At 42.7% G+C, this 15459-nt stretch overlaps 1 protein-coding gene across 1 annotated transcript in view; it reads right to left on the bottom strand.

The window, feature by feature from the left end:
* Window positions 1-924: 924 nt before the first annotated feature.
* Window positions 925-15459, bottom strand: part of klhdc8b (kelch domain containing 8B) — an 89530-nt gene continuing 74995 nt past the window's right edge. The window contains exons 4-5 of the mRNA XM_026333621.1: window positions 12723-12824; window positions 925-2407 (exon numbers count right to left, since the gene is read on the bottom strand). Of these exons, the coding sequence (XP_026189406.1) occupies window positions 2211-2407; window positions 12723-12824 (299 nt within the window). The 3' untranslated portion in view covers window positions 925-2210. The remainder of the gene's footprint in view (window positions 2408-12722; window positions 12825-15459) is intronic.

Raw genomic sequence — 15459 nt, 5'->3', positions numbered from 1 at the left:
GGTTTACATTCGTTTAGTTACATGAGTCAACAGACCAAAGCTGGATGTGTTGGAAGACAACTAGCTTCCACCACAAAAGGAGAGATGTAAGTTTTGACATCTTTGCCAGCTACTACTGCCAACATCTTTGTGTTAGATACAGTAAGATGTGGGTGTTTTGAATTTTGTAAAGGCACCTTTAGTGGAGCTGAGCCAAGTAACAAAAGTTATGCAATGTGTAATTCAGTGAGTGTCTTTTGCAGTACAGTAATTAGTAAAGTAGCATAATGATAATTTTCAAGGAGTAATGTGTAATTTGTAATTGATGATTTAACTGAACATTGTGTTAAATATGTATTCATAAGCCCTGTCACAAGTAACATATTTAGTGGTTTAAGGGTAAAGCAGTTACTAAACCCACTGAGCATGAAGACAATGGGGAGGTAGATTATGCTGCATGATAAAATGCAGACATTTTGATCTCTTACACAGGTACATACCGGTACTGTTCTCTGCCATGTACAGAGGCAAGCTTCAGTCTCTGTGTAAGCTTACAAGTTTTGACTGTTTTATGCTCAAAAGACAGATTTTGTTGATTAATTAGATATTATAGCTCTCCTGTGGTCCTTCTTCAACTGCAGTTCCCATGATTCTTGTAGTGGTGTAGACCAGCAGTATAATGCTCCCATGGGGTTGGGGAGTTAGTTGGATGTGTTATGATAGCTGGATACTGGATTACAAGATGGTAGCCATTCTTTCCACTTAAAATTGTTTGCCATGTATATACAGCAAAAAGTTAGGGTTTGCTTTTGCGTACATATCATCAGATTCTCCTCCCACATAAAAATATTTGCACTGTGATCATATTTGATGAGTTGTGACTAAGAGTAGTCTCATGCACCTGTCCCTTTTATCTCAGGTATTATTTATGCCTTATGATTCTCCTTCTGTACCTCCCCTTCATCTCTCTAATGCCCCCCTGAGGAGGTACACCTCACTGTTTGAAAACACTGGGTTAGAGCAAAACAGGTTACTTTGACTTAGTACTCTGCTAAACGTTGTATTCCTGTAAAAACACTGTAATTTAACCATAAAAATATTATTGTCATTCCATTATGTATATATTCCTCCATTACTCCGAAACGTTGCCCAGGTATCATCACCTTTAAATTTTCTTCCCATTTTATCATTATCTGGCTGGAGTCACAGGGAGGTAAGGAGTACAATGTCCTTTTATCATTCAACTCGAGAATGTAACAGGTAGCCGATGTTCAAATAATTATTCATCTTTGTTGATGCTTCAGTGCAGTATGCGTAACTCTTGAACTACATCCCTGTTTTGTGTGTGAATGACTATTTCAGCAGTGATTGATTACTATAGCTCTGTATCAGCAGCAGTGGGTAGATGTGTAGAAAAGCTAGATGCTGTTTGACCACAGTCAACTTTCCAACTGCAGATAAACACAGTGACTGTGGTCAACATCAAATGATGCTTCACTGGCCATAGAAAATATATGCACTAGCAGCTACTTGGGTTGCTTGCGATGTGAACACATTAAGGGCTGCTGCTGTTGACACTGTGGTAGTGCTTGCTAGGAATAATAGCTTTCATACATGTACAACACTGCAACAAAACTAGAAGAACCAAAAAAAATCACATTCCCAGAATGCTACTGCCTAAAACTCAAGTGTTGTTTCTAAGGTCATAGAAAAGTGTCCAAGCTTGCTGTCGAAGTAGTAGGGGAGGTCGATGCTGCCGCAAGGAGAGACAGAGATATGGCCCTATGTTCCATTTAAATCCAGAAAAGTACCCTGCTTTATCTGAAAAATGCTCAACAGTTCAAAGGCGTGTTGTTTCTTCAGACACTCTGTGTGTGTGCCTGTTTTTATTTTTTTTGCTCTTTTTTTTTTTTTTGTCTTTCTCTGATTTCCCCAGAGTAGAAAAGCTGTCAGTTTTCCGTCCTTGCCAGTCACAACAGCCATTTTCAATGTCCTTAATCTTGTATTCATCCAATTCTGTCACAGACTCCGTCCCATTTGAAAATGCTTGTTGAATGTGAAAAAGACTTTCCTAGATTCCTGTGTACAGGAGGAATCTTTCAGTTGGACATAGATAGAAAAGTACCTGTGATCTGTGGATCCATTTCATGTATTTGTTTATGCACATACATGAATAAAATATCAATGCTGATTTGCATTTATTCCTGTTTAAGTTAGTGTATATTCATGTGTCACACTGTTTCCTGTATGCAGAGGGCTTCCACGGCATTACTGGGTCCCTGGGCGACTCCGCCAATGACAAAGAGCATGTTGTTTGCCTGCAGGAGGGCAGAGGAGCAGCGTGCAGTGGGCATGGGCACCACATACTCCCATCGTCGCTTCACTGAGTTGTAGCTCTCTACCGTGCCCAAAGGCGTTGGCTCATTACCTGCAAAATGAAAAGTATGTTAAGATGTCAGCAAATAGGCTTCAAATGCAGTATTAGTCTTAAATTCTGTCTTTTTTTTTTTTGTTTTGTTTTTTTAAAAAGAACTTTTATCTACATCTGCATACACAGTAAAGGAACCAGTTTAGCTAAGATTATATGCTTATGCTTATGATTATATAAGGAAACCGGTAAGTGTTATAATAAATAAACTGTAGGCAACATCAGATTTGCAAAAAAACTTCATTTAGTACACTTGGGATAATCATTTTCACTTTCCATTACTTGTCATTCATACTGTTTCCTCCTGGTGAACATAGTTGAGCATTTAGCAGCCAGATATTTTCCTCATGTGGTCATGACGAAAGACTAAAAACAGAGCTAAAAGAGAGTGAATGTTGTACTTTCTCGTGGTCAGAACCGTTAATGTTGTTCTTTATCTCTAAAATATAAGAATAGGTAATTGTTGGCTACCAATCAGCAGAAAACAAATGAATTAATAAACTGAATTGCAATTGCCAGGCCATGTGTGAGAACTAAATGTTTGTGTAGCATCAACAAAAAATGTTGAGGAAAAAAATCTTGAAAACCTGGACGTTTGAAAGGGTTCAGCATTGGCTACATATTAAATGATGGTTCTTTCACATGATTTAAAAGTGCAGAATAGCAATTTGAATTTATATGCAAATGCAGGATAGTATGTGCTTTAAGAAAGGCTCACGCCAAGAGGTTTGTTACAAAATAGTCTAAATTACAAAGTCAGAGGGCTTATTAAAGAATTTAGCTTCAATTTTATCATGGTAAGTCCCACCCAGGATTCTTCTTTCCCTAAGCGCTGCTGTGATCTCTTCCTCCATGTTTTTCTCCGTTTCTTTTTTCCACCTTATTTCACCTTAGGTGCAATGCTCACTGTCATTATACATCAGCAAGCACTAAGTTGTTGCCGTTTCCATGGAGACCCACATCTCAGCGTGTCCCTAAATGATATGGACTGTGTGTGTGTGTGTGTGTGTGTGTGTAAGGAAGATTATTATCATTTTGTTGGAAGAACAAAGTGGCAGTGCAGAGCCGGCCTTTTCAAAGCAGTCTGGTACCTTTTTTTACATACACACACAGAGCTATGGCTGCGCACACACATGCAGCACAGAAATGTACGCCTTGCTGGTCTTGGTGCTCAAAGGCTTCCTGTCACTGCTTTGATTTTCAGCCCACAGACGTCATGTCATTTCACCAGCCGCTATTCTCCTCCTCTGTTCTGCTCCCTAACTCTTTGACCCTCATTCCTCCCCTCTTTAGTTCCATCCTTCATTGCTGTTATCTCCTTTCCTAGCATTGTCTATCTTCATTTTTCATTCTTCCATACTTCATTTTTTTTATTCTTATCTATTTCTAAGTTCTTATCTAATACTTTCTAAGAAACAAATTTCCCTCTATTCCATTGCTCTTAACCCTGACTCAATTCTTCTTTCACCTGTCCTCTCCACTAACCCGTCTTTCCTTAACTCTCCTGTTCTCATTTTGGTTTCATGCTCTCCTCTCTGTTGCTTCTATTCTGATTGTCTTCCTGCTCTGTCACTCCTTCAACTCTCTGCTGTTGCATTGTTGTTTATTTCTCCTGTTCTCTTGTTCTTTGCCTCCTCTGGAGACTACTTTTCTCTTCCTTCTCTTCTCACCTCATTGTTTACTGAAACATAGAAGACATTTTGCATAAACTAGAAAAACAAAAATTGTAATGGGTGTCATAGGGAAGCACTAGTTAGCACTGGCACCTTACAGTATGGTTCTTGGTTTGACCCTAGGTCAAGTAGGGCCTTTCTGTGTGGAGTTTGCATGTTCTCCTTGTGTCTGTGTAGATTTTTTTGTTTGTTTGTTTCTTCTAGATGCGCCGACTCAAAGCTGCTGTCCAAAGACATGCGGGTTAGCTTTATTGGTTCCTCAAAAATGCATGTTGGTGTGGATGTGATAAACTGGTGATCTGTCCAGGGTGTGAGCATCCTCAATTTTGCGTCTCCTTGAGTTAGTTTTTTATTTTCTTTGTAGTAATCTTGGACTCCATTGTAGTCTGTGATTGGTTTGTATTTTTTTGTGACCATTTTGTGTCCATTTCTTTGACAATACAATGTCTCTTGATGGTAATTTTTTGTATTTTTTATGGCATATAGTTGAGGCTCTGCCAAGAGGTAAGGTGGGCCTGTGCCTGGCAGACCCATTCAGTAAACCATCTATGCTCCAACACTACAAGGTGGATGCTGGGGTGGATGGAAATGGGGTTTTTGAAATGCTGTGTGAACAGATACAAATTACTGCCATGATTCAAAGGGTTAACATAACAAGTTAACATAATTAATAATTTCAGTCATCTTAATGAAATCAACAAGGAGCAATTTGATCAAAGTTGACAAATAATTAAGGTCTTTAAACGCTACAGGTAATTGGTCCAACTTGGTCAGATGTATTGTGCTGCTTTGTCATAATTATAATTAGCCCTACAATCATAATTTGTGTCCCTCTCCTTAGATGACCAACAGAATATCCCCAAAAACCTGCTGGAGGATTTCTCAGTATAGTCACAACTGCTTCAACATACAAAATGTGCCAGACAATATTTTTTGCTCAATTCATAGGGCTTGGCTCGTATTACATTTTTTGCATTTGCATTTGCAGTTCCACTCAGATTCATCTGTAACTGTTTCCATCTCCGATCTCTGTGAAACCGTTTCTGAAGCTGTGAAGTGTTTACTGTGTTCACTGTTCACCTCTCTCTGACCTCCTGTTGCTTCTGTTTTCAGACAGCGAGACAATAGCACAGTGCTTCAGGTCAAACAAAAATCCCAACCAACCTGCAGAGGAGCTTGTTGTAATGTTTGATCTGTGCTGTAAATAGTGTCTTATATGACCTCCTTTCAGCTTGAATCATATTTTAACAGGCAGCACACAGCAGCCTGATTGTGCAGCACTTATCCCTGACCTCCCCACTTTCACTTCATACCTAAATGCTTGTGTGGAATAAAATATAGATGTTGTCCTTGATGTTGCTCAATATTACCACAATTCACTACAGCATTACAAGAGGTTGCTGTACACCTGCTACCAGCACTCTGGTTAAGGGTAAAATGACTGATGACTACCGCTCATTAACCCTGGTTCTCCTCCACACAACCATGCTGTCTGTTAGTAGGCTTCAGAACTGGTCAGCCACTGCTCAGTCCCAGCTGACTGCTGGTTGTTGACCTTTAGTCAGAGGTTGACCTCTAGATGGTCACAGATGAGCTGCAGCTGAAGCTGTACTGCTACAGGACCCTTTGGTGCTGAATGACTGCTGCAACAAGGAGGTTGATTTCTTAACACAGGCTTGAGCAGAGCTCTGCTCAACTCATGCCTATTGCTTATTGAGTTTGACCACTGAGTGATTGAGACAATCATCTGTTTGACTAAATATTCCAGTGTGGCTGAGAGGAGTTGTAAACATGTTGAATATATCTGGATACTCATGGTGTTGTCCACAGAAAATTTTGCGTCTCTGTTAAAAATAGGCCTTGGCATAATAAACATGGTAATATCACTTTCATTAACACAGAATGGCAGAATGAGTCACATATTAGCACGAGACCTATGAAAATGTAAAAATATAGGTATTTACCTGCTTGTTGGTGTATTTAATGTCTGTTGTGTTTTTCTGGCTTGCAGTGTAAAGTTCCTTTAACATGATCCAGTGTGATAAGCTTAAAATGGTACATCAGGGTGTTAGAGAAGTTGATATCACAGTGAAGTTAAAAAGGTTGAAAGTAACAGATGCGGAGGTATAAATGGGTGAATGTTACGTAAAATGGGCATTCGGAGAGTGTGTGCAACAGAGCATTCAGAAGTGGTCCAAGCTATGCTTGTTTTTTCTTTGCATGCATTTGTATGTGTGTGCATCTACATTTCTGGCAAATAATCTGATAATGGATTGATATGACTGAGCAAATAATTGCATCTGATGTCAGTCTTTACTGAAGAGTTGCATCTAATTACAATTTACATGCAGATATCAAGTTGTAAGCATTCGTCATGAAGTAAAGAGGGTGGGGACGCAGAAACAAAAGCAAGGAGGAAAAGATGGACAGATACAGGGTGTGTGGGCGGACATAGTGAAGAGGCTAACATTAGTGTCACTAACAGACAAATGCACTCACACAATTACTTATTTGCTTACTGTGTACATTTATATATGTGCACACAGTATAACTACATTACATATGCTCTGTGGTCTTTGTGGGTGTTTTCCTCTTTTATTTTTCAAGTCAAATGGCAGAGGGGTGGAAATGTGCCATAAACCAGCTATGACTCACAAGCCCAAAATATCCCCATGGATTAGATGGCGAGCCAGACTCACAGCTGACACTTATACAGAGAAAAATATAACACTTCTGTCTTTTTCTCTCAGCCTGCCTCATGCTGTCCTTGTCATATAAGCAACACACACACACACACACATGGGTTTCATTCTTGTATCTCATTCAATCCTGCCTTTACTTTCTCTCTGTTGCCTTCTGAATGTCTGTCTCTCACAGCAGGACACGATTGGTGTTTTTCACTGTCTTAACAGATGCCAGGTTGTATTTTTATAACTTTGAGCTGTGGACAGAGGAAAAAAAAACTGCTTCAGTGTATTAGACATACATGGAAGTGTCTTACAAAATCTGAAGAATTAAGTTTCAAATAACTAATAGTGTGTAACAACACTGGCAATGCAACTTCATGTACTTTGTTTAGAAGAAGACAATTTCTGAGATAATTGATAGGGACTGAATCAGGCCTGACCTAGAGGCTGCTTCTTTGCTCAGATGTTTTCTTTTTGACACTGAATGTGTATATTGGTGGATATAAACTGTAATAAATGGCGTTAGCATCATGAGTATGACTTAAAAGTAAATCAAGAGTGTAGGTGCTTGTAAAAGCTGCAGTTATTCTCAGACAGACATGGTCTTGTATTTTTCTAGAATATCTTGAAATGGATACTGTGATGATTTACAAATTTTAAAATACTACATGCATCAACTTTGAGTCAGATGTAATAGTAAAATCATTATCACTCAGCATTTTCTGTGTGTGCACATGTATACAGATATTCCTGCAGAATAAACAGCTTTAGAGTATGTCAATAGATTTTAGTAGGACTTCAGTGTTATTGTCAGATTGTATGTGTTTATAGATTATGCATGTGTATAATCTTGGTGGTGCATGCAGGTACACAGTGAAGAGAGTCAATATCTGCTTATTAAGCATGTCATCTAGGATTAAAAAAGGCTGACCCCTGATTAATTTGTAGCATTGCTGAGTCGCTTTTCACACTGTATGAGCTAACAAATGCAGCTCAGTCAAGGAGAAAATAGAAAGTTAATGGAAAATTAATTTGGTCGTGTGTGTGTGTAAGCATGTGTGTGTGTGTGTAAGTGATGAATCTGAGTTATAGTATGGGATTTGCTGTTAGCATTGGATTCTGCATTTCTGGTCAGCATAGATGAAGAATACTTGTTTAAAAATGGGTCTAGCTATCCATCAGCAAGTGTTGGGTAATATTTTCAATTTACAATAATTAGATGTATTTATTCATTCGCTGAATACCATGTTGCGCTACAAGCAAACAAGCTAGTAAGGCTACTAACAGTGTTTTTGTTGTTTCAACAATACTTGGGATTAAAATGTGTTTGTAAAACTTCTGCTATTTAGATATTGACCAGTCCTACGGTGGCCGACAAGGGCAAACGCGCTGCAAAAGAGAAACGCTGCAAAAGAGAAACGTGCTGCAAAAGAGAAATGCTGCAAAAGAGAGAACACAACGGAAGTGCGCCAGGCCGATAGAGGGACCCCGAACTGAGGGGTGCAATGAACAAAGAACTTTTACAGAGGCGAGAGAGACACATGTAGTGACATAACTCACGTCTCATTTTGGAGGCTGCGTAATGACGCAGGTTATAGTGTTAAATTGCAAAAGAGTTGAATGAGCGACCTCTGATGATTGTTCTCATGTGCTAATATGTGCTAACAATGTTCTGTTACATTTGTTTACTTGATCAAAATGTCATACAACGTGGGGGGGTGTGGGGGGGTGGCGGTGGGAGATCTGAAGGTGCGTTTTCGATTTGTTACTTAACACTTGGCCGTCATCTTTTACAACACTGTACTTTTATAATACTGTAAAACATGACGGCCAAGTGTTTAAAAAATAATAAATGTAAAACGTACTGTAATGCCCGCTAAATTCACAGCCAGCAGACGTTCTTTTGTCACTTTGCTTTATTAAGTTTTTAGTCAGAACAGGTAACAGGTAACAGGCAACAGGCTACTGTTTCAGCCGTAGCCACGCTAACTAGGGATGGGAATATCGACTCTCTGGAATCGATACTTCCATACTTTGGAGTCGATACTTTAAGTATCGCTCGATACCACTCCTAATAAAAAACGTGCAATTAGTTTTCACTTCTGAGAGTTTTGGATGTGTGAAAACCAGCCCAAGCGTATTTTAAATGGTCTTCCGTATCACATGATTATGGCAGCCAATCAGATGTCAGAGCTTTCCAGAGCCAGTCATGCACTGCAGAAGGAAGTATTACTCTCTCCACTCTGCAGCGTGGAGGGACCTCCTCCGTCTCAGTGCTGAGAGGCACGGCAGCATGGAGAGAGATAGAAAAAGAAGCATTGTGTGGTGCTATTTTTCACCCACTACGAAGGGAAATGCTATTTATTTATCATTTTATTATTAGCATTTAAACAAGTATTTATGTTCATGAGCATTATTCATGTTGCCATTGCAATAAAGATATTAATCAACACTGTGCAATAATGATTTTCCTTTAAGGTGCAAAAGGTATCGGTATCGTCGATACTGACCCTGTAGTTACTTGGTATCGGATCAATACCAAATTTTGTGGTATCGCCCATCAGTAACGCTAATTCCCCTCACCGAACAGCTCTCTCTCACCCTCCCTCTCAAATGGAAAACACCCCCCACGTTGTATGACATTTTGATCAAGTAAACAAATGTAACAGAACATTGTTAGCACATATTAGCACATGAGAACAATCATCAGAGGTCGCTCATTCTGTTGCAATTCAACACTATAAACTGTGTCATTACGCAGCCTCCAAAATGAGACGTGACTTATGTCACTACATGTGTCTCTCTCGCCTCTGTAAAAGTTCTTTGTTCATAGCACCCCTCAGTTCGGGGTCCCCCTATCGGCCTGGCGCACTTCCGTTGTGTTCTCTCTTTTGCAGCGTTTCTCTTTTGCAGCGTGTTTGCCCTTGTCGGCCACCGTACAGTCCTTTTGTCAGACTGCCATAGTAGAGGAGGGAGCCTTGAAATTATGGAGCTTTAATTTCTTCAAAACACACCATAGTCAGAAAGTATCAGGCACATTGTTGTATTGTACTTTAGCTAAATTCAAAACTGAGAACAGAACAGATTACACAGATGCACCATGGACTTGACAGTAAAACATCCATCCATCCATCTTCTTCCGCTTATCCAGGACTGGGTCGCGGGGGCAGTAGCCTAAGCAGGGATACCCAGACTTCCTTTTCCCTGGACACTTCCTCCCCAGGAGGCATCTGAAACAGATGCCTGAGCCACCTCCTGACTCCTCTCGATGTGGAGGAGCAGCAGCTCTACTCTGAGCTCCTCACCCTATCTCTAAGGGAGCTCAGTTCAGCCGCTTGTATCTGAGATCTTGTCCTTTCGGTCATGACCCAAAGCTCATGACCATAGGTGAGAGTAGGAACGTAGATTTACCAGTAAATCGAGAGCTTCGTCTTTCGGCTAAGCTCCTTCTTCACCACAACGGACTGGTACACCGACCGCATTACTACTGCCGATGCCCCGATCCGTCTGTCAATGTCACGCTCCGTCCTTCCCTCACTTGTGAACAACACCCCAAGGTACTTGAACTCCTCCACCTGAGGCAGGATCTCTCCCCTGGCCTGGAGATGGAAAGCCACCTTTTTCTGGTTGAATACCATGGCCTCGGACTTGGAGGTGCTGATTCTCATCCCAGCCGCTTCACACTCGGTTGCAAACCGACCCAGCACACGCTGGAGATCCTGGCTCAATGGAGCCAACAGGACAACATCATCTGCAAAAAGCAGAGATGAGATCCTGTGGTCCCTGAACTGGACTCCCTCCGGCCGCTGGCTGCACCTAGAATTTCTGTCCATAAAAATAATGAACAGAACCGGTGAGAAAGGGCAGCCCTGCCGGAGTCCAACGTGCACCGGTAACAGGTCTGACTTACTGCTGGCAATGCGAACCAAGCTCCTGCTCCATTTGTACAGAGACCGGATAGCCCTCAACAAAGGGCCCCGGACTCCATACTCCTGGAGCACCTCCCACAGGATGTCGTGCAGGACTTGGTCGAATGCCTTCTCCAAGTCCACAAAGCACGTGTGAACTGGTCGGGCAAACTCCCATGAGCCCTCGAGCGGGTATAGAGCTGGCCCAGTGTTCCACGACCGGGACGGAAACCACATTGTTCCTCCTGGATCTGAGGTTCAACCACCGGCCGGATCCTCCTCTCCAGCACCCTGGCATAGACCTTCCCGTGGAGGCTGAGGAGTGTAATCCCTCTGTAGTTGGAACATACCCTCCAGTCCCCTTTCTTAAAAAGAGGAACCACCATGTCTGCCAATCCAGGGGTACTGTCCCCGAATGCCACGCGATGATGCACAGGTATGTCAGCCATGACAGCCCAACAACATCCAGAGACTTGAGGTACTCGGGGCGGATCTCATCCACCCCTGGTGCTTTGCTACCGAGGAGCTACCGAAATACCTCAATGACTTCGGCTTGGGTGATGGATAGATGAGCCTCTGAATCCCCAGCCCCTGCTTCCCTTATGGGAAGACGTGTTGGCGGGGTTAAGGAGATCCTCGAAGTATTCCTTCCACCGTCCGACAATATCCCCAGTCGAGGTCAGCAGCTCCCCACTCCCCACTTCCACAAGCCAACCAGGCTCGGTAGGACTCCTTCTTCAGCTTGACGGCATCCCTTACCTCTGGTGTCCACCACCGGCTTCGGGGATTGCCGCCATGACAGGCAACCGAGACCTTACGGCCGCAGCTCCAAGCTGCCGCATTGGACAATGGAGGTGGAAAACATGGTCCATTCGGAATGTCCCCAGCCTCCCCCAGGATGTGGTTGAAGCACTCTCGGAGGTGGGAGTTAAAGACCCCACTGACAGAGGGTTCAGCCAAACATTCCCAACAGACCTTCACAGTACGTTTGGGCCAGCCAAGTCTGTCCCGCCAGCAGATCCAACTCACCACCACCAGGTGGTGATCAGTTGACAGCTCTGCCCCTCTCTTCACCCGAGTGTCCAAGACTACAAAGTCGATCATCGACCTCCGGCCTAGGGTGTCCTGGTGCCATGTGCACTGATGGACACCCTTATGCTTGAACATGGTGTTTGTTATGGACAAACTGTGACTAGCACAGAACTCCAGCAACAGAACACCACTCAGGTTCATATCGGGGAGGCCGTTCCTCCCAATCACGCCCCTCCACATTTCACTGTCGCTGCCCACATGAGCATTGAAGTCCGGCAACAGAATTATGGAGTCCCCAGTAGGAGCACCTTTCAGCACCCCCCAAGAAACTCCAAAAAGACCGGGTATTCTGCACTGTTGTTTGGCCCATAGGCGTCCCAAACCCGAAGGCACAGGGAAACGACCCTTTCATTCCGGGGGGAAAACGCCAATACGTGCGGCTGAGCTGGGGAGCAAACCCACAACAGCTCGCCGCCTCTCACCACGAGCAATTCCAGAGTAGAAGAGAGTCCAGCCCCTCTCAAGTAGCTGGGTTCCAGAGCCCAGGCTGTGCATGGAGGCGAGCCCGAGTATCTCTAGTCGGTACCACTCGACCTCGCGCACAAGCTCAGGCTCCTTCCCCCCCAGTGAGGTGACATTCCATGTCCCTAGAGCCAGTTTCAGCATCCAGGGATCGGGTCTGCGAGGTCCCCGCCCTCAACCATTGCCCAATCCACTGAGCACCGGCCCCTTATGGGTCCTCCTGCGGGTGGTGGGTCCACAGAAGGCAGTAAAACATTAATATAAAAGTGTTATGCTTTTACAGAACATTGCATTATATAATTGACTTTTTTACTGCCATTGTTAGATATGTGGAGCTGATTAACAGTTGAAAGGAGCTGTGTCAGTGGAAGTCATTCAGTAAGACGAGATGTTGTCCTGTTCCAACCTCTCTTCTTGGGTCAAACCACAGTGCCATATTTACCAGACCAAAATGGACACACACAGAAAGAGGGGAAAGAGAGAAGGTACAGACCTAGACCACCAGCTGCGATGACTCTTCCTCCCAGGCATCCTGCCACAAAGTCAGCCCTCTTCTCCCTCATCCTGGATGTCCGGCTGGGCTTGAGCCAGATACCTGCCAGAAGTGAAAAGACAGTCAACCACTGCAGAAAACGGAAGTTTCTCATTGCTAAGGTATTTTAAAGAAAAAACAACACTAGATAATCAATAGAATATGAACCCTGAAACATTTCATCCATATGTTATTATTTGCATTGCATTAATCCAGTGCTATAGTAGTTTCTGCTTTTCTACTTTTAGGCTTTCCAGCAGATTTTGGAACCTGACTGCTGGGATTTGCTCTCATTCAGCCACAAGAATATTATTGCAGTCCATCACTGATGCTGGATGAAAGGCCTGGCTCAGCCATCACTCCAATTTACCCCAGAGGTGTTGGATACTGTTGAGGCCAAAGCTCTGTGCTGAATAGTTGTTTGGTCACACCAAGACACAGAAAACCACATCTTTATAAAGCTGGCTTTGCAATCAGGGCCAATGTCGTGTTAAAACAGGGAAGGTCTTTCCCCAAACTACAAAATTGGAAGAACAAAATTGTCTAAAATACTGTTTGCAGCAGCACCAAGATTTCTATTTAATGGAGCTAAAGAGCGTCCAAACACTATTTAACACAAAATGTCTTATCTGTTTCTTTTTGCTGAACTACACAAATGGACATGTAGTTCTAGTTTCAGAAAGTGATAAGGTCAATACTTGAACACTATAGGAAAACAATGACTTAAAGCTTTATTTTTCTTGTTTTCCCAGGCCTTCTCACCTAGCTGCTGGTAAGAATACATGTCAAACTGATGAGATTATTCAGCATTTTATCATCACTTAATCTGGAACATTCAAGTACCACTTGTTTTGTCTTGTCTGTTCTGCTGCTTTTCCAGATAAAATGGCTAGATGGACAACAAATTAAGGAATAACAGAAAGATGTCTGTATGTGAGGTATGAAGTAGTGTTGCTGGATTTGAAATGCACATTGATGTGTTTGTTCAAGATCTGCTTACGTTTTCTGAGATATTCCAGCCATGTATGTATGTATACTGACAATATTGCCTTTTCTTTTCTTCTCTGTTTTATAGGGGCTTTTACTGGCTCTACTTGTGGTTTTGACAAAGGACTGGTTGGGTTAGTCGCAGGTTCCTTGATCTGATTGTGCTCCTTCCCTCTCATTGTAGGCATGTTCTCAGCCCGGCAGCGCAGGTTTCTGATAACTTCCGGTGTGAAATACAGTTTTACAGACACCAGCCACTGGTTCAGAGATGTGGTCAACACCTGGGTCAAAATTAAAATAGAAGAGGAGGAAGCCACAGACCCTTATTTACTCTGAGCTTCACCACCCATTGCAGACTAACTGGGAATTATGAGGACCCTACACCACCAGGGTGAAAATGTGCCTGAGAGGTTAAGAAGGAGCACCAACACATCAAAGAAGCACTTGGAGCCTCCTAATCCAACCAGACCTCTATCAAATCCACAAGAAGCTCCAAAAGGAACCCTTCTGAAACAGAGAAGAAAAGAACAAATGACAATTATCAGTCCATACTGCTAGAGAAAAAACACAGCCAAAGGAAGGACCAGGTCTGAACCCAGAGCCTACTTGCTGTTGGGTGATAGTACTAACCCCTGCACACCACTGTGACATCTTCAGATTAAAAAAGAAGAAACATTTTGAACTCTCCTCTTTTCATTAGGCCCCATTTCCCAATCATCACTACAGATCTTCCCATACCCCCTTCACATGGTTTCCTCACAGCTCTTATGCCCTTTCCCTACACAGCCCACAGGACCTGGTAGTCTCCCATCCAACCACTAAACAGGCCCAGCTTTGCTTAGCTTCATATCCAGCCACCACCAGAGCAGTCTGAGCTGTGGGAGCCACACAAACACACTCCATGCAAAAACAGTTCTAATTTAACAGAGTACTGTCAGTGTTTCAAAAAAAACCAAAAATGTAAGTCTAGCAGCAGATGTAGAAACATTTACTTTCTTTAGTCTACACATTCTTCTTTTGTAAAAATGTAAGTTGGCTATTGCCAGGTCAGTCAAAGAAAAAAAAAAAAAACATCTTAGTTTAGTTTAGGAGTTAACTCATTTTTCTCAAAGTACTACTGTAAAATGTATAAAGCTTTTTGTGGCTCAAGAGGGAGCATGTGTGCACCTTTGGGAACTTAGGCAGATGTGACAAAACTGAATCATCAGGGTGTTTGCGGCTGCAGAAAGTGTGAATTGGCCTTTAGCCACTATCATCATAACACATCTGAACGTCCAACTGACCCGTCAGTGCCTGAGTTGCATTTTTACACAAAATAAAAACTGCATGGAACAAAGAGTAAAGAACTTAGCTGTTTCTCTAATAATGTGGATACATACTTGCCTGTTGTGGGACTGACAGTACTCTTAGAGCTTATTTTGCAGCTGTTTTATCTGTGTGGATCCCACAGGCCATACTACCCTGGTTATACTTACCTTCAAAAGCTAGGCAGAGCTGAGCCTGGTTAGTAGTGGGATGGGAGACTGTTGGGTTGCTGTGGGTTGTGTCAGGTAGGGCAAAGAGCTGATACTGGCTCATGGGAAGTGCTGTTGTGGTGACCCTGTAATAGGAACAGCTGAAAGTATAAGATTGTAGAGAACAGGGATGGGAATCCAAAACTGGTTCCCAGCAGTTCAATTATTAGGAATTGTCACTGTCCTTGCTTCACAGT

Source organism: Mastacembelus armatus, chromosome 7 (genome assembly GCF_900324485.2).
Source record: "Mastacembelus armatus chromosome 7, fMasArm1.2, whole genome shotgun sequence".
NCBI lineage: Eukaryota > Metazoa > Chordata > Actinopteri > Synbranchiformes > Mastacembelidae > Mastacembelus > Mastacembelus armatus.
This window is presented reverse-complemented; position numbering and strand designations above follow the sequence as displayed.